Source organism: Lissotriton vulgaris, chromosome 8, assembly GCF_964263255.1.
Source record: "Lissotriton vulgaris chromosome 8, aLisVul1.2, whole genome shotgun sequence".
NCBI classification, from domain to species: Eukaryota; Metazoa; Chordata; class Amphibia; order Caudata; family Salamandridae; genus Lissotriton; species Lissotriton vulgaris.
In genome coordinates, this window is record NC_141696.1 from 1,271,658,071 (window position 1) to 1,271,684,551 (window position 26,481).

Consider the following 26,481-nt stretch of genomic DNA (forward strand, 5'->3'; position numbering starts at 1 on the left):
AAATCGGGCGGATCGCTTATTTTACCTGTGCTACTTTTAAATATTGTATTCTCCCTTGTGTCCGACCCCTTTTTAGAAACCCCTCGCTGCTTTGCACAATTGCACTTTCTCCCACTCGTATTTCTGGGGAAACCATATTTCTACCTGGGGAACTGGTGCTATAGTTTGAGGATTATCACTTTCCTCTTCCCACGATCCTAAGGTGCTAGGCAGGGCTGGTGAAGCCCCCTGGTCCCGGATTACGTGGCGGCCATCTTTGGTTGGGCTGTAGTTGCCACTATAAAAACGGTCGGCCATGTCTCCGCGCAGCGGACGCGGTCAGCGGACGCGCCGGATCTGTGCCGGAGTTGTGCCAGAGTCCTGCCCGTCTGCGCCTGTCCGCGCGCGGACGGGCGCAGGGGCAGGGACCCTCACCAAACGGATTACTTACTCTGGGGATGAAATCCGTCAACTGAATGGGGGCATAACATCTCTAGACCTGGCTACACTCACTCGTGTAGAGGAACTGCCCATCCAGGCACCGCAGATAGGTAGGCCCCCAGCCCCCCCGCATACTCTAAAGCTGGTTAGCCTAAATACTAGGTCACTATGTTGTCATAGTCTTGAGATTTACACTCTATTGCAAGGCGAAGACATTGACATCCTGACCTTGACTGAGACCTGGATGGGGGACAACTCCCTACCAGACATCATAGCCGCCGTCCCTGTAACCTATGACATCCATTGGCAGAATCGCACAGGGAACACCGGAGGGGGAGGAGTGGCAATAATATTCAAGAGACATCTAGCAGTGACTAAAATACTGGCTGAGTCAGTGGATCTAGCCGACTTGCTGGCGATAAAAATCATGTTTGATAACATGTGTGTTACAGTTCTCACAGTCTATCGCCCCCCCAACGCCACCCCAGGCTTTAATGACTCCTTTATGACCTATGTCTCTGACATGTGTTCCAGAAATAGAAATGTCATAGTTACAGGAGACTTTAATTTTCACTGGGACAAAGAAAAGAAACAGCCAGCAGCTAGCTCCCTAGAGATAACCATGTCTTCCCTGGGATTCAGGCAGCTCGTAAACGCCCCTACTCATACAAAAGGTCACACCCTAGATCTGATATGGACTACAGATCCCAGGGTGGTATTAGTTGGAATCCTCCCTTGTATCTGGTCAGACCATCATTTGATCTACTGTGACATCCCCCTGGATACCATACCCTTACGCCCAGCACCTAAACCCAGACTGTCCCGCCAGTGGAAAAACGTGGACCAACACACACTGAACACGTCACTCAGGGGAACTGTCCCGACGATAACACCTAATAAAGATGTAGATCAAGACTGTAAGGACATGATGGACAATTTGGCAAAAGCCATCGACCAGATAGCACCCGAGAAACTCCAAACAAAAAATAGTGGAAAAAAGGGAGCCCCATGGTTCACACCCGCTTTGAGGGATCAAAGGAAGGCTCTGCGTAATATGGAGAGAAAATGGAGGAAAAGTAAAGCTAAAGATACCTGTGAACAATACAAGAAGGCGTTTCGCAGCTATAAAAAATCCACCCGGGAAACTAAAGCTTCATTTTATGAGATCCGAATAAATAGGGCGACCAATGTTCAAAAGGAAACGTTCAAAATCCTGAAGGATCTAACTAAAAGAGCTCAGGATGCAGAAAGCAGCATAAACTGTGATACTTTCCAGAAATACTTTCTGGATAAGGTTGACACCATTATGCTCGAAATAAAAAGTATGGGGTACGGCCCAATCGAGCAGCAGACCACTCTAAACCCAGCTGCCTATCATCATTTCCCCCTATGGACCCACTAATCCTCGAATTACTGATGAGGAAGACAAAATCTGGTTCCCCAGCAGATCCATGCCCCCCAAGTATTTTCTGCTTGGCACGTCCTATTCTAGAGGACCATATCCTAGCCACACTAAATAAATCCTTGAACACTGGCAGGCTCCCCACTAGCTTTAAAGAAGCTTGTGTAAGACCGCTGCTAAAGAAAGTGGGGGCGGATCCCAACGCCTTAAAAAACTATAGACCCATATCCCAGCTGCCTTTCCTGTCCAAAGTACTCGAGCAACATGTGCTAAAATCTCTGTCAAGCTTCCTGGAGTCTAACCATCTACTCCATGAGAGGCAGGCAGGTTTCTGCGCACATCACAGCACCGAGCTTGTCATGCTCTCGGTGCTGGACGAGCTCAGAAGGATGGCTGACAGTAAGAGACCGAGCGCCCTGATTCTGTTAGACCTATCAGCGGCGTTCGATACTGTCAGCCACACCCTTCTGCTGGACAGGCTGGCTGGGGTTGGGATTCAGGGCTTAGCTCTTCGGTGGCTGGAATCATTCCTATCTGGGAGAACCCAGAGAATCCAGATGGGAGACAGCATATCAGGAGTGGGAGGTCTGACTTGTGGTGTCCCCCAGGGCTCAGCACTATCCCCACTCCTGTTTAACCTATATCTGCAGCCTCTGATTAACACACTAGCGGGGATGGGCTGTCGGGTGTTTAACTATGCCGACGACACACAGCTGTTGCTGGGCATAGATGACACCGTACAAGCCCAGTCACACGCCCAGGACATACTCAGATACACAGTCCACTGGATGGCCACTAACCAGTTAAAAATCAACCCGGAAAAAACAGAGGTGCTGATAGTACCATCCAAGTGCTCCTCCTGGAGTGACATGTACTGGCCCCAGGAGCTGGGCCCAACTCCACAGCCAGCTGCCACAGTCAAAAGTCTTGGCATTAAGTTAGACAGTGCCCTTTCAATGAGCAACCAGGTTTCCACCGTGGTTGGTACCTGCACTGGTCTTTTAAGACAGTTGCGCAAACTAGTTCCTCTCCTCTCCCAGTCGATGCTTCGCACAGTGGTTTCTGCCACCATAGTGTCAAGACTAGACTATGGAAATGCGCTCTACTTAGGCCTGCCAAAAATGCTAATAAACAGACTTCAGGTAGTCCTAAACGACGCCGCCAAACTCATTTTTAATCTCCCGAGGAGAGCGCATGCCTCTCCATTATTAAAGAGTCTACACTGGCTGCCAATCGGGCAGAGGTCCGTCTTTAAAAGCCTCTGTATAGCCCATAAAGCCATCTATGGGAAGGCCCCGGCTTACATCAAGGAACGGATTGAGACATATAGACCGGAAAGAAACCTCAGGTCTTCAGACGCCCAACTCCTTGTATGCCCACGTTTCAAACTGGCCACAATGGGAGGGAGATCCTTCTCGGTCCTACTACCGAACCTTTGGAACGCCCTGCCTGAGGCACTCCGTAAGGAGGGTAACCTACTCCGCTTCAGGAAAGCCCTGAAAACCAACCTTTTCAGAACAGCACTCAGCTTAGCTTAAGTCCTGCCCCTTCCCTCCACCCTTTTTTAGAGTATCCCGGCTGTTATGTTCTGTGGTCAAAAGCGCCCTGAGACCTGCAGGTGACCCGGCGCTATATAAACCCGCTATAACAATAACAATTTCCTGCCCGCTCTGCCCCTGCTCCGAGTTAAATGTAAATGTAAATGTGTTGTACTTGTAAAGCGCACGGCTGCCCCAGCGACGGGGCGTCCGGCCACTGCACTCATACCGCTGTGGAACCCTTCCTGGCTTATCCCTGTGAAATGTCCACTCCTGGGCACCCCCAGGGTGAAGCCAGGCATCCAAGCGCTGCTGGGGCCGTTGTGGAGATTAAGCAAGCTATTGCCCAGAGTCACAGAGTGGGATGCATGATTAGACTAGGCACCGAGGCGTGAATTATCAGGTCCGGGGAGATTGAGTCCAAGAGCCGCAGAGGCAGGAATTGAACCCTGGTCCCGGGCCAGACCTCTGCATCAGGGTCTGCCGCTCTAACCATTGAGCCACACTTCTCCACAATTACAGGAGGTGGTCAGTATTGTACTTCTCACCTTCTGACCTCGAAAACGTACTGCCTGCCCTGCTCAGCCCATCGTGGGGGGTCCCCGGGAGTTGTGTACGGTCGGCGTCAGTCTGAGAGCAGGTGCTGAGTGTCTTTAAAAGGCACAGCCATGGCTCTTGCTACTTAGCACCTCCTTTCACTGTCGTCACTAAGTGAGAATGTATTCCGATTGACAGCAGCTGACTGCTGCCAAGGAGTGTGACGGACTCCAAGAGACAACGGAGACCGATGGCCAGCAGGCTTTACAATCCATTTGCAGCACTGTGACTCAGATGTGGTAAGTGTAAAAAATGAACGTTGCTGACATTATAAATGTTCCTGCTAAGGTCAGAATTGATGTTTTGATATCATGGTTAGATATTTGTTTTACAGGTCGATTAGGTTACAGCAGTTTCAAGATCTTGGAAATTGTCTCATTGCTCAAATGGGTGTAATTTCTGATATTTATGTTTCATTGTTCGAGAGAAAGTGCCACTCAGTCATTGAATGTCACTCATAATTACACAAAAATTAATAAAATTTCACACATAGCAATCTGAAACCTTGGTCTCTATGGAATTGTGCTATGGGTTTATTATTGTGAATCCCAGGACCATCTTTGGGGTATTGTGATAGTATTACATGGTGAGACTGAACCCCCACACCACATATTTCTCCAGTTTCCCACAAGTCTGTCTGGAAAGCATCTTCTAGTAGCACTGTTGTCCCCCGACTGCCAGCACAGCCTGAGAGAACATTAGTCACGAAGGGGTGGAGGAACCCTACATTATGTGGGCAATATCTTTTTTCCCGTGGGAAAAAGTCGCAGGATTAACAAATAGTCTGATGGGCTTGTACAAACATAAGGACTAGAGCGAGGGAGAAAAACTAAAGAGTAATGGAATTATCAGTAAATAATTTAAACATTTCCACTCATCTCCGCCTGGGACGACTCCTGATGGCCCCCTGCACTGGGCACCCCTCCCCCAAGCCCACGGACCACGCACGCAACCTGGGCTTCATCCTAGACTCCTCCCTCTCGATGACCAGGCAAGTCAACGCGTTACTTCCTCCTGCTTCAACACCCTCCGCATGCTCCATAAGATCTTCCGCTGGATCCCCACTGAAACCAGGAAGACGGTCACCCAGGCCATCGTCACCAGCCGTCCGGACAACGGGAACGCCCTCTACCACTGCCAAACTACAGAAAAGACTCCAGCGCATCCAGAACGTATCAGCAGGACTCGTCCTGGACATCCCCAGACACAGGCACATCTCCGCCCACCTGAGGGACCTGCACTGGCTCCCCGTCAGCAAAAGGATCACGTTCAGACTCCTCAGCCACGCACACACAAGGCTCTCCATGACTTGGGCCCCGAATACCTCAACAACCGCCTCACGTTCTACACGCCAACCCGCCAGCTCCGCTCCGCCAGCCTCGCCCTCGCCACCGTCCCACGGATCCGCAGAACCACCACCGGAGGAAGATCCTTCACCTACCTGGCGGCCAAGACATGGAACACCCTCCCCGCCCACCTACGACTTACCCAGGACCATCTCTCCTCCAGGAAGCACTTCAAGACCTGGCTTTTCGAGCAGTAGCGGCGCCCCCCTTCTCCCAGCGTCTTGAGACCCTCGCGGGTGAGTAGCGCGCTCCATAAATATTGATTGATTGAACTTGAAGACACTAACTCTTGTGATGAACACCGGAGTGTGGCCGCCCACATCTCACAGGTTAACATTTGAGGTGGCTGTCAATTCCTGTGGCAGGATACACTCACTATCTCCCTCAATACATAGGGAGCGGAGGGAGTGTCTGGATAACTGGCATTGGGACTTAAATGCCTGAAACCACCCATGCCTTTCACTTCTTTGGTGGCTTTTGAAAGCAAACCTACTCTAGCACCAGAGGCGCAACTAAAGCCAAATTTCGGGGAAGGGGGCTACTAAACATTTCCGGGGGGAAGGGGGGCTAAGTCTTCCATCAATAGGCAGAGTGGAGATGAAGGGGTGAAAAAAACAACAAAGCCTCATTAACAGGTAAATGATCTATTAAAGACCTGTGAAGTACTCGGGTGCAGCTGCGATAAGCTCAAAAACTGTAAGTGTGTGAGTACGGGAAGCTGTCTCAGCTTGGGCTGACACACACAACGGGGGCTGGAGCTCTTTGAGCCCTACGGGTGTTGTGCGCCTGCCTAGCACTTACCCTTACTGATAGATTTGTGTTGACTGGTATGCTAACGTTGTGAGGTTCCCTGTTTCATTGATGGGGGTTGTAATTCAAATAATTTTGATGCTGAAAGCATCCACAAGAAAGAGCCCATAAGGGCTTCCAGCCAATGCTTCTGGACGGGTCAAAGAAGGTGATAGCACCCCATACCCCAACGCAGTTGTAGTCTCAGCAACTGCGGCGCTTGCCAGATATCGGTCCATTGAGTACATTTTCATGCCCTGTGTGGTTCAGATTTTGAGTGATCTTGAGGTAACCAGCAACAGATGCAGCTTATTTCTAGTGCTTGTTAGCTAATGAAGAAGGTAACCGGTATTATACTGGCTGGCTTGCCTCGGATTGCCCATATAGTAACCCATTAATTTGCCACATAAACCTGCATCATAGTTTTTCCAGACAAAATCGTGGATGTTTCAGTCATTTGAGGTCTTTAATGACTTTTGCATGAATCGATTTTGGTTTCCCCAGTGGATTTGTCTGCCAATGGGATATAAGCCCTACACACTGAATCCATCTGGCTCCGAGTTCATGCAGAACTACCAAGATGCATTTATTCCGAGAACTGCAGTTTGGAGGAAATAATTTTATGGAGAAAACAACCTAAAAAAATACATACCCGACTTTGTAAATGTTTAATTTGAGGTGATATCTGTGTGTTAGATAAAACGTGTAAATATGTAATGCGTCTATGAAATATTTGTGTTTTTTTTTAAGGTGGTTGGATGGTTTCTGGCACGGAAAACACGTGGCTGAACTGTAAACCTCCGCAGATAGTGCTTTGCTCCCCTTCTGAACGTCAGGCCTCCCTCGTTCTGCTGTGGTCGGGCTGGCACGGGGTGCTGCGCCCCTCTCCTGCCTCAGAGCCTGTGCTGCCTGCGGTGCGTGATCTCACGCTGCCCAGCAAACACCGCCCTCTGCAGCCCTGCTCTGACTATCGGTTTCGGCTGCGCCGTCACCATCTCTCTTCCGCCTCTACCACGTCCGTTCCCGGCTGTCGTCCCCCGGTGACGGTGCCTGTGCTCGGGCGGCGAAGAAGGCGAGCGCAGGGGGATGTAAGTATAGGACGCTTCAGCGAGGCTACCGGAAAGAGGCGGCCGCTTCACTCAGCTCCCCGGGAATGTCCGGGGTTCCGTAGATCTCGGACGCGCTGCCTCCAGCACACGTGCCTCGGAGGCTCCCCGACAGGTCTCTGTCCCTGTCCCTGTCCCTCCCCGCGGCTGGAAGGAGCGGACACGCCCAGGCTCTCTCTCTGAGGCAGTGTCCTCCTCTCCTGGCAGCACAATAAGTGCTAGAGCGTTGCAACCAAACGCTTCCATCTCCGGCGGAGCCGCTAATTTATTGTATTCTTCTACATTTACTATTTTTGCAAAACACCGCCCCTGCCCTCTGACCTGGGAAGTGCAAGAACCGACGTCCGCCTCTCAGAGAAAAACAATGCTTTTTCTCAGATTCACAAAAGCAACAAAAAGCTCTTTGCAGACTTTGACTGTCTGCACATAAGAGGCATTGCACTACATGCATGGCTGAATGTGTCGGCAAACGTTTGGATTCTGAAAGCAAATCAAGGGAAATCCCCCCAAATATGACGACATTGGAAGGGAATCCGTGAGGCATAGCACTGTCATTCTGTATACCACGCCAGGGCCGCTAGCCAATTACTAAGCAAGGCACGCGACTGTACGTTTCAAGAAGTGGAAGTTTGATAGTGTGTTGACGTACCTACATTATTTGTGCGATTATGTTTGTTTGTTCGTGCTTTCACCTCTATTTATAGCGCTGTGATACCCGCAAGGGTCATCTTCGCGCTTTACAAAACTCTTCAAATAAAATAAATACGTAAATTATGGTAATTCACTATTGAGGAAATCACTGACCACAACAGCATAACCAGAATGATGACATGGTGACGCTTGGCTTGTGCTGCAGTTGTCTGGTAACCAAAACTGTAATAAGCCTGTCCATCCAGTCAATGACAGCAAGACACAAATGTGTAAAATGCGGCTGTTTGTGAAACTTTTCTGACATTTTTAAAATCAATATGTTTTAATCATAACATTTGGGTGGTTGTTAGAGCTCATCTGCCCAGCCAGCTTCCAATGACCCTGTCGGTTCTAGTGGCTTTGTCTTAAATTGTCAGGGGGTCACTTATCAGTGCTTATGCACACCAACTGGGTAGTGACCTGTGTTTCAGTTTGTGACTTAACTGATGTACTAAACAGTCACATCACAAAATGCCCATTTCCTGAAGGATGTGAAAACTCATGCCTCATTAATATGTATGAGGCACGAGGCATCTTGCAACCCCTTGGGAATGGATGCAAATGCAGACATTGAGGCCTGCAGGGGACAATAGACCTTCATTCTTGCATTCATATTTCCTGCATGCCATTTATTTTGGTAACTGTAACCATTGGCCACTGTCTGATGCACAGGAGACTGGAATCCATCATTAACTCAGTGAAAACTGTCCCACTTTGCAGATCTTTTGTGGGGTGCTGGTATCTGGTTTGTGACTATAGTTGAGGTTGTAAACTACCGATACATTGACTGTAAATCGCAGTTTGTAGGGTGATGCCGCTTTCAAGTGAACCCATCCTCCCTTTGCTATTCATAATGTGCCCTAAAAAGCTACAATGTGGGTCAGAAAGATTTTCAAACTCGCAAAATTTTAGTTCGTACACTGAAACGCTCTTTTGCTGTGGTCAAGCCTGCAATTGTGTGAATTGCGGACTTTGTAACTGAAAAACAGTTTGGTACATGAGGCTCCAAGAGAGAGAACTTAGAAGGACACCATTTCTTCACATAAGCTTGCTGGGAGGAAGGTGTGGATTACAGTATAATCAGAAGTCGACATCAGACACTCTGCATAAAGTGGAAGAAAGCATTTATATGGACCTAGGGTTACCAATGAACCTAGTTTGCTACAGACAGATGGGCACACATGATCTGTTATATATACTTGTCATTGGCGTCCACTGTGGTGCTTGTGCTTCTGGTGATAGTAAGGTATTTACAATAGTTAAACCAACAATACTTATTGTGCTTGGTAGGGTGTATGTGCAAACAGGTGAGCTTTTAAGGAATGAATTACTTAATTATTTAATCGTTTTTTTACAATCAACACTACATCGTGATCAGAGGAGTACTATGCTTCTGGCCATTGTACTTAATAGACCATTTACCGACATAACGACAGACCATTTGCTTTAAACTGATGCTGCTTCTGACTGTCCCAGAGTATTCCATTGAGTAACATTGCCATCTTGTACAAATATGTTGAGTAGCCAAGATCAGACACTTTATGATTACCCATAATTGCAAACCAGATGTCATGTAAAAAAGTTAAATGCTTAGCTCTACTGAAATTACGCCAAGCCCTTTCAAAGTAATTTTCATTGTAATGCATTTGTGACCTGGAAACTTCGAAATTACTGTTCGTTTGGCAGACGTGTTATGTTATATTATATTGATTTGTATAGCGCACTAATCACCCAAGAGGGTATCCAGGCACTTGGGCAGGTGTATAGGTTTGTGGTCCCCAAGGTGCTATACGAAAAGCCAGGTCTTCGGCTTCTTGCAGAACACAAGAAGTAGTGTGGAGGCTCTGATTTGTTAAGAGGGGTCGTTCCCTTTCTTGGGTGTGATGTACGAGAATGAGAAACCTCCAGTTTTGCTGTTGCGGATGCAGGAATGTGTGCGAGTGAGGCAGAGCTTAGGTGTCTGGTGGGTTGGTGAAAGTATAGGCGGTTGTTCAGGTATTCTGATCCTGTGCTGTGTACGGTTTTGTAAATGTGTGTCAGAAGTTCGAATTGTCTGCACTTGTGAATGGCGAACCAGTGAAGCTTACTGAAGTGCGGTGTGATGTAGGTGCAGCTTCGGAGGTCGATTATGAGTCTTGCTGCGGTGTTCTGGATGGTCTGGAGTCTGTGTAGGAGTTGTCTGGAGATTCCGGTGTAGAGTGCTGCCATAGTCCAGCCTGTGGTGATGAGTGCTTGTGTAATGGTCCGTCTAATGTTCTGAGAAAACCATTTGAAGATTTTTTGAAGCATGCGTAGGATGTGGAAGCAGGAGGTGCACTCTTCTTTGACTTGAACCGTCATGTTGAGCGTGTTAGCCCTAGATAACTTGTATGGTCCGTAGGTGTTGGTCCTAGCTCCGACAGCCACCAGGTGGAGTCCCATGGAGAGGTCATGTTATGAAGACCAGTACTTTCGTCCTATCGAAGTTGAGCTGCAGGCAGTTTTTTTCGCAGTTAGTGAAGTTGGTTTTGGCGGTGGTTCTATTTTCCGTCAGGGAGAGGATGAGTTGGTTGTCATTGGTGTAGGAGACAACAGTGATTTCTTGTGATTGGATGATGTGAGCGAGTGGTGTCATGTATATGTTGGAAAGAGTGGGGCTGAGGGACCATCACTGTGGGATTCTGCACCTCAATTTCTTGGTCCCTGATGTGAAGAATGGCAGCCTGATCTTTTGCATTCTTCCCATGAGGAAAAACAGATTCATTTGAGAGCGGATCCTTGTATGCCAATCTCTTGGAGTTTTTTGATGAAGGTGTTATGGGACACAATGTCGAATGCTTTAGAGAGGTTGAGCAGGATGAGGGCGGCTGTTCCTCCTCAGTTCAGGATGATTAGAATGTCATCTATGGTCGGGATGAGTGCTGTGGTTCTTTTTGAATTCTGATTGAGTGTTTTCTAGAAGATGGTGAAGTTCGAGGCAGGTTGTGAGTTGCTTGTTGAGGGCCTTCTCAATCCCTTTGGCTGCATAGGGAAGCAGGGAGGTGGGTTGGAGGTTGCTCAGTTGATTCAGCTCGGCTGTGGGCTTCTTGAGGAGGACATTGATTTCTGGAAGTTTCCAATTCATCCGGGAAAGTGGCGGACGGATTGTAGGTGCTGATTATGTGGTTCAGGGTGGTGCTGACTGGTGATGTTTCCAGGTTGTAGATGTGGTGGGAGTAACATGAGTGACGATTCACACTTTTACAGTTCGTGAAGATGGTCTGTTCTAATAACGTTCTTGTACGGAAATGCATTTAAAAGAGCCACGCACCACACATGATCTTTCCCTAAGACCATGATCGTTTCATTCATAACAAAGCACAGAACATTTTCTGTATAGCAATTAAAAATCTCCGTCTGGACAAGATAAGAAAAAAAATACTTGATATTTATTTAGAGGTTCCTCAAGGGAAATAAGATAGAAGAATTGTAATTCTTTCAGATAATGGCCCTTCAACTGTTTGGGGGGATGTTTTGGATGCCTCAAAGGGAGGGCTTTCACCGATGCCAGATTAACAGTTTTCCACTTTTCCGTGTACGGATGTAGCAGACAGTAGATCATTTTAAGCATGAAAAGGGAAGCTTTATTTATTTCTCTATATTTTTCATTAGCTTTACTGGTGCTGCTAGACCCACCCTAAGGATAACAGTGCACAGAGTGCTTTTTAGGTCTCACCTACAGATACCTTCAGCTGTCTGTTCTTGAAGATGTATTGTGTAAAATACAATATATAATGTTGGCTTTTATTCAGTCCCTTGCTTATGCTTTGAATGTCTTTCTCTTCTCTCTCGTTTCTCTGCTCCTATTGTGTTGGCGGTCTCCCCCCTTCTTATATTTGTCCCACTCAAGAAGCATTTATGTCATTCTTTGTTTTGCTTGGATGGCGTGTACCCTTACATTGCTGATGCCAGATCTTTCATTCCAGTAGATATGAGGACCTATTTTCTGTCCCTCTCCCCGCTCTCACTATTCCTTCCCCCACCACCCTCTTTCAATAAAAAAAAACCTAGCCCCCAGTGACCGTTTGTCCTCTTGCAACTTCACTCTCGGAGCGCCTCCTAACATTGCTTTGGCAGGCAGGCATCTTAAAATGGGTTTCTATCCATTCCTAGGTTTCTACTCCAGTGTGTATGTGCACTCATGTGCTAAGGTCACTTTTTAGTGTCTTTTTGTTTTTGTTATCTTGAAGTATAAAAAAAAAATCGAAATTGTTTGCTGCATGCGTGCACACATGCACAGTGGCCATCTTTGAAAGGCTTTATTCAGACAAAGGAACATTTGCACAAAGTTGCTGGCCATTCACACGCACACTCTTGTGGTGGCTAGCTTTGATTGATGTTTCTTAAAGTATCACAAGCACCATTCAAAGATAGGTACTGTGTATGCGTGCACACACATGGCAGTCTTGTTTGAAAGGTTTTCTTCAAAGAAAAGATAATTAATTCAAACATGGCGGATGCATATGCACAAGCTCTCATGGTGGCCTAGTATAAATATTAGAAAAGCCATTCAAAGATGGACTTTATTCAGTGTGCCCACACCGCTTCCTTATTTCGAAGGTTTTCTTTAAAGAAGAGAAAATGAATTAAAATGTTGGCACCTCACATGCCCATACACTAGTGGCAGCAGTCTTTGAATGAATTCTCTTGAACTATGAGAAGAAGTATTAAATAATGGCAACTGTGCAGGCATGCACAGTGGTCATCTTTGAATGGTTTTCTCAAAATGAATTATTGAAAGAAGGCGGCTGTGCTTGCATGTGCATGTGCAGCGGAAACAAGCTGGTAGGTTTATAGGTGAGACCTATTGACTGTGCTAGTGTTTGTTTTTAAGTTCATCTACTGTTTCAGTGGCTTCAAAATATAAATAAAAAATGGGATAATACTTAAAAGGTCAAAATCAATGGTGTTTCTTGTGGGAGGCAATACATAAGACATTGACTGGGCTGATGATTGCCGTTGGGGGGTTCAAGTACTTAGGCGTCTTTCTGTTCCCAGATGCGTTGCTGGCATAGTCTCATAACCTAGAGCCGATCCTGACCCGCTTGAGGGAGGAGGTGAAGGTTTGGTCGGTTCTGCCGTTGTTGTTGACTGGTAGGTCGGCAATCTTTAAAATGGTATAGTTACCTCGGCTGTTATACTAGCTGCAGAATTTTCCATATGACATCCCGCAACTCTGATACCAGAAGCTTAATTCCATTCTCTGCTGCTTCCCCTGGGAGGGTAGTCCGCATATTGTCTTTGATAAATGTTTCCAGTCGACCTACTGTGGGGGTATCGCTGCGGCGGAATTGGGTCCTTTTACTGCGTGCCACAACTGCTGATTATTAATGATTGGTAGCATGTCTCGGGACAAGCTTGTCTATGCCTCTGAGAGATGGGCGATGGGGACACCCCCCGATCTCTTATTTTTACGGCAGAGGTAATGTCAGTGTTCTCCCTTCGGCGACTCAGGTGGTCCTCAATTTGTGAAAACAGTCCCTTCATTGGATGGGTTGGTGGGGTAAGTTGACGGAGTGGACAACGCTCTGGCAGGGCTCCAACCTAGGGGACATCATGACTGGTGCAGTTGTTAAGTCATTCCAGGACATGTAGGTGGAATACCCACTTCACTGTAGTCAATTTCATCGCTATTTTCAGCTCCGCCTTGCGCTGACCCCATATATTTCGGCCCTACCTGATCTCCTTGAATTTAACCCACTGGAAGGTAAACTTCTTTTAGGCGATGTAGGGGATCACAACATAGCCAAAATTTATCAGACCCTTATCTCTAACTGTACAAATACATTTCTCGCTCTCATGGGTGTGTGGGAGGTGGATTTTGGGGTCCTGGAGAACGAAGATTGGACTGAGGCTCTGGGGGCACCCTGTGAGGCCGCTATTATAGCCCACCTTCATTTAATCCAATTTAAATATACACACATCATTGCCTAAGGCGTATGTGGTTGATTGCCTCTCAGATCTGCATCATTGCCATACAGAAGATGGAACGTTCTTACATACAGTGTGGCGTTGCTGGACCAGTTCTAGCGCTGGGTCACTTCTTGTCTCGGTGGGGTCTTGTTCTGGTCAATGCCACTGGACCCAAAACATATCCTCTTTCATGTCACAGACAGTCTGGGGAGGGGGGTAACAGAAGTAAGCAATCACTCCTGTTTTTGGGAGTGACCTTGGCAAAGCTGGACATAGCTAGGGCATTGAAGGTCAAAGCCCCCCATCCCTTGCAGCCTGGAAAAAAGGGGATGATGGATCATTGCCTAGGCCTAGAGGTGGCAATATACAAGGCGAGGGGATGTCTGTAAAAAACATCCAAATATTTGGCACAGGTGGGCGGATTATTGTACAGGTATTGTGTCGGACCTAGTCCGATCATTGGTAGATGAGGAGATTTTTTAGATCGCGGGTCGGGAGGGAGGTGGGACGGCGTGGAGCTCATGCTTGAGTTAATGTTGGTGTCATTTATCATTTATTGCATTGGGGTTGGATACGCAGGCTATCACTTTTGTTCATTTGTATTTCGACGTTATCAGCCTTCATTTATCTGTCTGCCCACCGGGCTATGATTCTCTGACAAAACTCAATAAAATTTGTATTGGAAAAAATTGAGATAATAGCATTTCACATGCCATTTCATCTAAGATTTGTTTTATTCACTGATCCACGAGGAAAATACTTTAAGAAGCCTCATTTTTAATTTCCAGATTCTGAAGTATTTGTAACAGTGCTTGTGTAAGTGCGTTTCTATGATAGGTTCCACTGAATAAAAGCATATACTGAATAGGCATTTGTGAGCCTCGTTCCCTGCCAGCCATCTCTGAATATTCCTAAATGTTGCCTGCATTGTATTTATCTCTCCCTGTCTGCCTTGCTTTGACCTGGAGGAAATTCAGTTATACAGAGAGATCTGACCTATGGGTTTCTCTTTTGTTTTGTTTCTGCATAGGTTGGCCAGAGTGACAGTCCTTCATGAATATGTTGGTTGCAGGACATATGAGGTGCTTCCTTCTGCATCTGTCGGAGACATCAAGAAGTTAATTTACATTGACACTGATTTTCCAGTGACTGAGCAACAACTGTACCATAACAGGAAAGAGGTAAGTGCTTATCCAAAGCAGAGTTTGTGCATTTATAGGCAGTCTCAATGACACAGTGCATGGATTTGGCAAAGAAATACATTCGCTACCTGCAGAGCATAGTGCAAGCACATTGGTGGGGAATGGAAAAAGTTGGCAGATATTTCTTTGTATAGCCAAATGTGAGCATTATATGTGACTTCCTGGATATGTTTTATTCCGGGGTAAACATAAGATTAATAAAATTCAGAGTGTAGTGCAACAAATGAACTGTGACAATCGACCTACGACAGCCACAGTATGTAGGACGGCAGCCCCCCAGACTCAACAACTCTGTGACAATCTAGCCACACACTTTAGGGAAAAGAGAGACAAAATATATAACTCACTTGGAGGAGGAGAGATCTCCAATGTGTTTAATCCCCAGCCAATTGATCCCTCACAACCTAACCTGGATTCATTTGCCACCATTACAGTGGAGCAAGTAGAGGAGGCACTTGCATTAACAAAATCAGGATCAGAGTCAGACTGTGCCCCGCCTTTCATTATGGCAAAGTTAGCCCTGAGCTTAGCTGCCTCACTCTCGGCAGTTTGTAACATCTCCTTGGACTCAGCTACCTTCCCTAACAAATGGAAAAGAGCCTCAATAAAACCTCTCCTAAAGAAATCGCCGGCAGACCCAGAAGAGATGAAAAACTATAGGCCGATATCTCTGTTGCCCTGCTGTGCGAAAGCCATGGAGAAGATGATCAATAAACAACTGACTGATTATCTAGAAAAACATCAATTGTTGGACCCTGCCCAATCAGGCTTTCGTGCAGGTCACAGCACGGAGGCGGCTCTAATAGAAGTCACGGACAGCATCAGGATGTCCTAAGATAAAGGGATTCCCACCATTCTGATGCTCCCATATCTCTGTGCGGCCATCGACATCATATCACATAACATTCTGCTTTGCAGATTAAAGGATATTGGTGTCGGAGGTCTAGCACTGTCTTGGCTCTAGAGTTTCCTGACAGATAGATCTCAGTATGTCAAGTTAGACGCATTTGGGTCATCAGTCACCCCACTTGACAAGGGAGTACCTCAAGCCTCTATCCTTAGCCCCACTCTGTTCAACATATATGTGGCCCCGTTGTCCGCTATTATACGAGCACATGGTTTTGATACCATCTCTTACCCGGACGACACGCAGGTGATTATTCCTTTTGATTCAGACCCTGCTGTCACCAGAATCAAGTTTAGGACATGTATGTTGAACATAGCCGAATGGATGGGGGACAATTTCCTCCAACTGAACGCCAATAAAACGGAGATTGTCCTGTTTGGGAAGGCGGAGGAACTTTGGTCACAGGACTGGTGGCCTACAGAGCTGGGGGAATCTCCGTCCCCTGCAAAACAGGTCAGGAATCTGGGAGTGTTACTGGACAGCAAATTGTCATCTGAAGATCACATTAAATCACTTTCTGGCACCTGCTTTGGAATTCTGAAGATGTTAAGAAAGGTATTTCCTTGGATTCCCCTAGGTTCAAGAAAGACTCTGATACAGGCGCTTATTGTAAGCAGATTGGACTATGGTAACGCCCTATTGGTCGGAGCCAGGGAAGATTTGCTCACAAGGCTCCAAGTGCTGCGAAATACAGCTGCAAGAATGGTCCTGAATAAACCCAGACGCTCCTCTTTGCGACCTTTGTTGCAAGCTCTACACTGGCTGCCTGTAAAGAAAAGATCAGTCTTTAAACTCCTCACTCTGGTGTTTAAGGCAACTCGAGACCTGGGGCCAGCTTACTTGAGGAAGAAGACAAGGCCTTATGTTCCCGGTCGCCTTCTCAGGTCAAGTAACCAGAATCTGCTAGTACCTTGCAGAATCTATAAAGCCAGAATGGGAGGACGTGCTTTCTCCTATCTGGCCCCATTCCATTGGAATAGGCTGCCGGAAGAGATTCGTCGCTGTACCTCTCTGGCACACTTTAAAAAAAGCTTAAAATCCTGGCTGTTTTAGGGGCCGGCGCTGCTCATGGTCTCTGTCTGCTGTCATGCCTAGGCGCCATGATATCCCCCTGGGGATGATACGATGCGCTCTATAAATGATAAATAAAATAAAAAAATAAAAAAAAATAAAAAAATATCCAATTACAGTAAGAAACTGTTAGAAAAATAATGGTGGTACGCAAACTAAGGTGAAAGAATCTGGTTACCGCTGGATGGCCGACTCAAGCCTTGTACCAGCTCACCTGCTTGTCTCTGATTCCATTTCTACTCTTCACAACTTCTTTTTCAAAACATATTTTTGCCTTAATTTTCATTTAGTTTTGCCCTACATTTATCATACTCACTCCAACCTAAACTGCAAATGATTTACTCGTTTTTATTATTATTTTTCCATAGAGGCCTCTATGGCAAATACAAAATTCCAAACATATACAAATGCAATATGTTTAACCTTCTCCAGCCCTCTTTCCAAAAACTAGACATATCAAAGACGTATTCTCTTTGGCTATAGTGAGAGGGTTGGTTAGGAAAGTGCATTAATGAAAATGCATTATGTATCTTCACCCGCATTAATGTGGCACTGCTCTGAATCTGTACACTTCTCAGACGAACGTGAAGACGAGAGGAGTTGGTGAATAGGCAGAATGTGCCCATGACTCTAGACAGTGTAACATGCATCAGGTTTCCAAGACAGCAATATGTCCATGCCCTCTTACAGCACCATGCATGTATAGGATAGGCAATACCATGCATCAGTGGTCCCAAGCTTTATGTGCATCAGTGGTCCAAGGTCATTGTTATTTAACTTAGTTTCAGGAATGTTGGTAGCATGTTACCTTTTCAGGATAATCTCTGACTATGTAAATTAGGTCCATTGAGTTACATTGTTTACAGATACATCTTATATTGATATTGTGAACATCTGACACGGATTCTGCTTATGTGAACCCATGTTGCATTCCTCTTTCCAAGAAATTATATGCATTAGTTTCTTCGTGTATTATATATCTGAGTGGCACAAGGCAGTATATGCATAAGTAGGCAATGAATGTGTGTTCATACCACAGGGTAAAATACATTAAAGGTCTCTCTCTTTTATGATCTTTAATATCCCCTCGCAATAATGATCTTTAATGGTCCCACTCAGCAAGAAGCTTTAGTGTCCCCACACAGTAACCAATTTAATGGTCTTGCACAAACAGTAATGCCTTACACAGTAGCACAAAGGTAAATCATTGTTGGAATTGTAATGAAGGTTTGTGAGAAGATGATGCTCTTTAAATCAATAGGGGGCAAACCAGTGTTTGGGTAGTAGGGTAGTGTTCTGCCACTAAATGCAACTGAGATTAATTTGTCGTAATAGTATTTGATTAGCATATAAAAGAAATAAGCATCTTACACTCCAGAATATTGGAAAAAACATCTTTATTGCTTATTCTTCTCAAAACACCAAAAACAGCTAAGACTTGATTTGAAGAATCTCCTCTTTATCAAAGCTATATACATTTCTTTCCAATGCTCGTCTTGAAATTGGTTGCTCTGAAATGTTAATGTAATCCAGTAGTGTATAACTATATGTGTTATAGTTTTCTGTATTTATGTTATTTTTGACTTTATAAATGCAAATCATAAAGTTTGTTAATTGGGAATATACATCTAATTGTTGTCAAAATGTAACATTTGGTATATATAATGCTAGTTCTCCTACTCCCAAAGTTTTCTATGTTGAAGGAGGCAAAAGTAGAATTATCCTTATGCAGTTGGGATCTACTATTGTTAAAGTGTCTGACAAACTTTTTATTGGTTAAAAAGCTTTATGAGCAATACGTTGTCAAAATGATCCTATTTAAATTCACTGAAATTCTCCTATATGTTAACGAAGAAAATAAATAAGTATTTTGATTTTGTCAGAATTCCACCTGGTTATAGTTTATGCCAAAGTAAGAAATTGATCCTAAGGTATGTTTGTATAGAGAGGCCCTTGAAGAATTACTGCTGTAACTACAGCAAATCTTCAGTAGCACATCCAGCATTTTATCTTTAAGAACAAAGAGATGTAGTTTGTGTCTTTAATTATTTCATTATCGTTCAGATAATGAAGTCACATTATCTGAATGATAGGTGACAAATTGGTATTTACCCTGGTTCGAAATTGAAGGGTTTTATGAAATTGATAATGGGTATTGATGGCATCAGTTTGTTAAACCTGAAAACAACATATTCTTTTCTACGTTCTTTTTTGGACTGTTCTGTGTTTTACTCTATTCCTAAAATGTATTTGAAACCTGTAATAATAATATTAATAATAATCTTTATTGATTGGTTTAAAAAACCATTTACAATTTAAAACATGACAAAAGTGAATAATAGAAATGACTGTGATAAGAGTTTTAAAATAATGGATTTAAAATGACTTTAAATTCGGGGGGCCATTAAGATTTAATAATGTTCTGATACAGTACATCGCTCTGGATTTCTTTTCTCTGATTTGGAGGTTGTCTATTAACTCGGCCGCCCTGCTATGGTGAGGAGGGGTTGGATGGGATTGTGGCTTCAAGAAGTTTTGACGCTTTATGGACAAATTTCGAAAACCCAATATTTAGCTTGGTGTTGTCAGGGTTGAGAGCGGCCATTATTGCTTGGCGGCAAGATCGAACTCCCAACTTGATACATTGGCCTCGCAATAGTTACCGTCTGGCTGTGAGCAGTGTAGGGCATGCACAGACGATATGTTCCATTGTTTCAGAATGGTAGCCACACAACTTGCATACAGTGCTACTACCCGGCCGGCGCCATTCCGGGAGGTTCTTCAGAAAGGGCCATTCTCCCATCCTCAAGGCTAAAAATTTGCATTTCCAATAAAGTGCGTATGTGCTTGACAGGTAGGGTGGCTGAACACCCACTTTAAAATTGGCGATTACAGCCCAGGCGTGTCTCCTCTTTGAGAGTATCGCCCTGTCCGAGTAAAAGGACCACAATCTAATGGTTTTTTTCATGGCGGACTTTAGCACCGGGTGAGAGGGATTTATATCCCAGAAGTCTTTTGCACCGAGTAACTGTAGGCTGTAATCCAGGAGTTGCTGATGCTTGTGGCTGGTCTGATTTTTCTGTATTTCCTGCCAGTTCCTTGCCTGTATTATTAAGTACAGGAAGAGAACTTGTGTTCAACCTATGGACTGTATTGAAGCTAGGAAGAGTCAAGAAATTGCATATATTCTGGGACGGTTTTTGCCAATTTCTAATTTTAAAGTGGTTTGTGAAAAATTATAAAATATTTTTAGTAATGGAGTTTTCTTTTATAGTATGGATCTTTTATTTTTATTGTGCTTTGCGTAAACAACAACATTGATAACCTATTGGCATTGTATTCTCGATATACACATTTTCTGCCTATTTTGAAAAATCTTGCCTGCACAAGCTTACATCGCATTAAAAAACCACTGGCCCACAGCCATTCAGAACACGCCATTTGAAGAATTCTGATAACATATGCTCGGAGTATTTGTCTGAGTCACTCTCTCATGAAGCATAAACGAAACATATGAAAAGGAAGTGACTTTAATATGGAAACTTGTGAAAATCGCAAAGACAAAGAAGTTGTTTTACTATTATTTGTGGCATGATCCTTGTGGTTTTACTAGGTTATGACTCATTAGATCTTCCTTTTCTATACCCATTCATGGCATCAGCTAAAAATACAGGATAGCAGCTCTGTAAACTGCAAAGACTATTAATCTTTTAATTTATTACTAAATTCCCACCATTTTAAAGGCTGCGACAAATGCAGTATGCACCCACTCACCTTAGAAAGGTCTACACAAAAGTGCATTTCTAAGAAAGGGCAGGATTGCAAAAAATAGCTTTGGTTTATGTAATGTCCTTATTCTTGTGACTTGCCTCCGAAAACAGTACACTTCAGTTCATCTCCTTACAAAAGTCTAATTCTCATTCCATGTGCACTGTGTTTTGGATGGTGTTACCAAAATGGGTAGATATAGATACAATAGAATGCATTATTTACCATACCATTCTGTGTTCTGCACCTGAGAATTAATATGATATCCCCATTCCAGGGTATGAAACTTGGGATTTTTTTTTCCCCACATGATTTCTCCTAGATTTGTTTTTGGCAAAGATCAGATAAGGAAAAATCAATGGGCTGCAATAATCGACAAATTCATCTTCAGAGAAATATCCGTAGAGGATGAATACTTTTCAGTTTCAATTCGAGTTGTGAACATTATGTGTTCTACCCAGTAACACCACTTTGCTAGATTCAGGAGTTAGCTGGACTTTGGCTGATCTTTGGATGTTCATACCCTTAGCAACACACTCTCCCTACATTTCTACTGTCTCCTTATACAGACCCTTGGCTAGAATCTAACACTCTGCACGTTGATTGAAATAACCTTCACGTTGGCTGTTATTTCCAGTAAAATGCCCCCCTTCACTAACAACAGGAAATCTGTATTTTGGGTGCCGCCATCTTGTGTGTGCTCCCAACAAAGCCTGTTACCGTAGCCCCCGGCCTCAACAGTCTCCTCCTCTTATTATGAGTGTATTACCTCGTTACAAATTAACTGGCAGAGTGAGAGCGAGCCTAGTGTCTTACCAAGCTCCCACAAACCCTACTCCAGTTCTACAAAAAGAGAGGGCATCCTACATACTTCCCTGAAGTAATCTTGGCATACCTTTAAATAGTTTGTCTTGTGTAACACAGCCAAAACATAGCTCCATAAGCACTGCTGGTGGATTCACAAATTTACAAACTCATTTGTAGTACAATTAGAAGTTGGCTTTTTTACTTGACACGCATGTTGGCTACTCATTTTTATCTCCTACACCACTTTAAAGAAATACTGGCCAGTTTAAGGAAAATCAGGAGACAAGAACAACCAGACTGTTTCTCCAGTGCCTCTCATTCTTTATACCAATAGTAGGGACCATTGACAAGCTTAAATATTACTTTCGGATTAGTTTATGTACATTTGTGTGCACATAGTATGAAGGCAAACACAGAACAAATTCACATTATGCATGAAAATACAACATACAGAAAACAGATAATTTTTTCTCGGGTGCATATATTACCAATATCTTTACTGATGTCTATGAAATATGAGAAAAGTATAAAGAAAAATGCTGACTATGACTACAGCTTAATTTTGTTGTGTGAAATACCTGATTTATAACCTTTTGGAGGTCCTTCTTTTATTAATACATTGGTCTTATGAAGAATTGACTGTTCTTATTAGAACCTAAACCCACTATTGGAAAGATTTGAGACAAACAAATAAATGTTAGTGTGTGCCCAAAATAGCGTGCAAGTTGATCTCACTGACAGATAGAAAGAGATATCCTAGACTAGGTTTTGTGCGTCTTGGATAATACTAAAAGACCTTCATCCTGTCTATGGAGGTTTTATGTTCATTTAAACTCTATTTATAGTTTAAGAAATCCATATACACGCTTATATGCTAAAGATACAAATGTCTCTTGTAGTACATGAATTCCAAAAACTCAGGAAAATAGTTTACTTTAGAGCAAATAGTCATGCAAAACATTATTCCTTAAAAATCATCACTTGATTAATATTAAGGCATATGTGCTTCCAGGTAGATATTTGCATAAGCACACACTGCTTCTAAGTTGTTTTCACCATTACACAATCCTCAAATTTATACATGGATTTAAATTAACATAAACATCAAAAATAAGAAGCACATGTAAGCAAAAAAACGAAAACAAGCAGTTCTCGAAGTACATCTGTAGAGTTACTCTGTAGCTCAGCAGTACTGGTTACATACACTACATTTCTTAACTAAGTGGTCCACCAATGACATTGTGTAATTTTTCATCATAGTCTTTGGCCATGCCAGTGGCTGAGGATGTCCATTGTGTTGTGAAATAATTCTAGTAATGTTCTCTGGAAAACATGTTAATTACTTTGGCTAAAGTCGATGCATTTGTTTTTACACTCAGTTACTAAGCATTGCCATATCATTGGCTATGACTGCTGAAAAAGATACATAAAAGTGCCTTAGAAGCTTCTATTCTGGCTGATAGCTAATTTTCTATAGCAGAAACCCTTGTTTTAACATTTTTATTTAGTGCAACTACGTCTTTACTTTCAGACCCCCTTCTGGGCCATCTACTGGATTTGATCAGGAGCATGTCATTTACATTGGTCTTTATGGCTTACATTTTTCCAATTTTCTAGTGTAAGGGGGATTAAACTTTTGGCTAGAGCAGCATTTCTTAACCTTTTGGCTTCTGTGGACCCTCACAGAATCATTACTGGACTTCGGGGACCCCCACTTCGTCATTATTGGATGCTGGGGACACCCGTCCTTAGTATTTTCTATGATTTGAACAAAACCAAGTATAGATCAAACAGATCCTAAATATTTAAATACTTTGTTTATTCACAATCAAATATTGAATGGTTTTCATATTTTCAATTGTATTTGTGTATACTTTAGTCATTTTAATTGATTCATTTTAATATTATTTAATTTTGTAACAAAAGTTGTGGTCCCCCTGAGTAGGCCTCGCAGTCTCCTAGAAGTCTTTGGACCACAGATTAAGAACCTCTGGAATAGAGGATTCTACACTCCTAGAAGAGGCATCTTTCCTTTTTAGCAACTGCGGGCCTTACTCAGAAAATTGCATATATGCAGTCACTCACTTGATACATAATTTGCATCGCAATTTCCCTTTCAGATCAATCAGCCTCTTTCTATAGAATGGTCAAACCATAATGCAATTTCATTTTCCATTCTCCCTATTCTCCTGCATTCTACCACTTCTGTATCAGCAATCGGTTAGCGTGTTACACTTTCTAGGTACGGGTCCAAGATTACCAAAGAACATCTATGTTCCGTCCTGTTCCTCTCATTTGCCTCTTTCTCTTTTACCTAAGTTGCTTTGAATGACACTGAGACAAGCTCAGAAAGATATAATTATTGGGTCACAGCTCCTTTAAGTTCATTTGGACCAATAAGGGAACTTCAGTCTCAGCATTTTTTGCCATCAGTCCCTTAATTTCTGGAGGAATTACTTAATTTAAAGTGCAGCTGTAAACTTCTTCAACGGTCTTGTGGTGACATTTCTGCCCTGAGACCAAGATAACCCATATTGCATCTATTACATGAAAAAATGTATTAAACAACTGCTAATTGCGTTTTTCTCCCTTCATATTGAAACTGCAAAGAATTCCGCCCGTGAATTGTTTACTATTGTCCTAAATCTATTTAACATGGCCCATCTTATCACTAGCTATTACCCTTTCACAGACATTAGGCAACCACCTACTGCTGTTGAAGGACAAGGGAGGCACAGGGGTATGCATAGCAGGTATAGGGGTAAAGCAGTCAGCAGGTGTGTGAGAAGTTGGTCTGATATATGATGCTTTCAATTCTGGAACCACCTTGTATCAGTCCAAACGATCCCTTATGGTGTCTGGTTGTAAGTCAACCTTGTTTGACAAGCTATCCTAGGGGTAGCATGGACTAAGCAGCCTAAAGGCTTAACTTAAGAGGTTGTGTTAAGCGAGCTGTTTTACCAAATACAATCATGTAATATCAAATGAAAGGACACCACACAAGTATATATTATAAAAATATATGTGCTTATTTCTGAAATAATCCCCAGTACTCTTTATGAGCAAAGGGGCACACGCGTTAAATCAAAAGCACAGTATAACATACAAAGTTGCACAATTATGGATGAGGGCGGGTGGCCACTCAAACCATATATTAAGAAAGTGGTATAGGAGATACCAATCGAACAGTGGTTAGGCCTAGGGCCTAGGGAATCGCTGGGAGCAGTCGGGACTAGCAATGCTGAAGTCGGGAAAAGCCTGCGGGATTCGGGTGCAGCACTTAAAGTGCGGCTTGCACCAATGCAATGTCAATGGTGCGTAAAAGTTACACAAATAGAGTTTAAGGACACTTCCGCTGAACCTAGAAGAACCAAACTTTAGACACAGACCCTAGAGGTGTGTACCAGTGTGGGAACACCGGCGTTGCAATGTTACCTCACCCACAGGAAGCGGGTGCATAGGGTCGAAGTGGTGTCGACGCAGGCTCTTGGTGCTTGACGCTGAAGATGCTGCAGGCGATGAGAAGGAGAAGTGTCCGGTGGATCCAAGGGTGGATCTGAAGTGGTGAAGACCTGAAAGCAGAGGGGACAATGTTCAAAGTCACTGACCAGTGACCACCGTGGAACCAGATTGGAACCAGGCAAAGTCGGGTGCAAACAGGTGATGAGGTGTTGCTTCTCTCTGCAGCCACGTGGACACGAAGAGGTCAAGGACGTCCAGGAGTTGATCACGAGCTGTCCCACGAAGGCTCTAGCTGATGGCGGTGTCGGCAACTTGATTGAAGCAAACAGGCCATGGCTAATGCAAGCCACGCAGAAAGTGAAAAAGGCTTATTACTCGGACCAGCAAGGTCAGAGCGGGTGCTCCTTTCTACAGGAGCGAGGGCAAGTCCGAAACAACCAGACCCGCAGTGTAAATTGTAGGTTTCGTCGCCAAGATGGCCGCTGACCACGTGGCAAGTGGCCGGGATGGCGCGTCGAGTGGCACAAAGCAAAAGGGCCCCACGCAGATCGTGGGGATGCTGGAGGGCTGATCTTCGGTGCAAATGCTGCTCGGTTGTGGGGCTTCTCAAACCCCAAAGCACAGAGTCGAGGGTGCTATCATGCACTGGGACAGGAACAGACTAATTTGCATGTAGCCAGGTTCTGAGCTGGGATGGTGCAGTGAGCTAAAAAACGTGATGGATCAAGCCCTGATCTCTTGACTGGGTAGGAGTATTCTGCATCATTCAGAAAACTCTGTCCATCACCACCCCCTTTTCCAAAATCGATTTTGTCCACACTAACTGTGGGAGGGTATACTCAGACGTGAGTCCCTTGCTCATTGTACCATCAGGATTCAAGCAAGCCGGGCCGACGACGGCTGAAATGCCAGAAACCGGTCCCCGGAAGCTTGTTTCCTTCCCAGTATAAGAATTGGCTTGGTAGTTTGGTTTGCCCTGTTATCATCATGCACTGGGACAGGAACAGACTAATTTGCATGTAGCCAGGTTCTGAGCTGGGATGGTGCAGTGAGCTAAAAAACGGTGATGGATCAAGCCCTGATCTCTTGACTGGGTAGGAGTATTCTGCATCATTCAGAAACTCTGTCCATCACCACCCCCTTTTCCAAAATCAATTTTGTCCACACTAAGTGTGGGAGGGTATACTCAGACGTGAGTCCCTTGCTCATTGCACCATCAGGATTCAAGCAAGCCGGGCCGACGACGGCTGAAATGCCAGAAACCGGTCCCCGGAAGCTTGTTTCCTTCCCAGTATAAGATTTGGCTTGGTAGTTTGGTTTGCCCTGTTCCCATCATGCACTGGGACAGGAACAGACTAATTTGCATGTAGCCAGGTTCTGAGCTGGGATGGTGCAGTGAGCTAAAAAACGGTGATGGATCAAGCCCTGATCTCTTGACTCGGTAG

General features: G+C 44.3%; 1 protein-coding gene across 2 annotated transcripts in view; it reads left to right on the plus strand.

Moving 5' to 3' along the window:
• The window catches only part of SACS (sacsin molecular chaperone), a 368,710-nt gene that overhangs the window by 101,666 nt on the left and 240,563 nt on the right, over positions 1 to 26,481 (plus strand). The window contains exons 1-2 of one of the 2 annotated variants that reach the window (XM_086935196.1): positions 7,058 to 7,180; positions 14,850 to 15,000. In XM_086935196.1, coding sequence (XP_086791322.1) covers positions 7,179 to 7,180; positions 14,850 to 15,000 — 153 coding nt within the window. In that variant the 5' untranslated portion in view covers positions 7,058 to 7,178. Of the gene's footprint in view, positions 1 to 7,057; positions 7,181 to 14,849; positions 15,001 to 26,481 lie in introns of those variants that run through there. The other variant, XM_086935194.1, reaches the window with a different exon arrangement.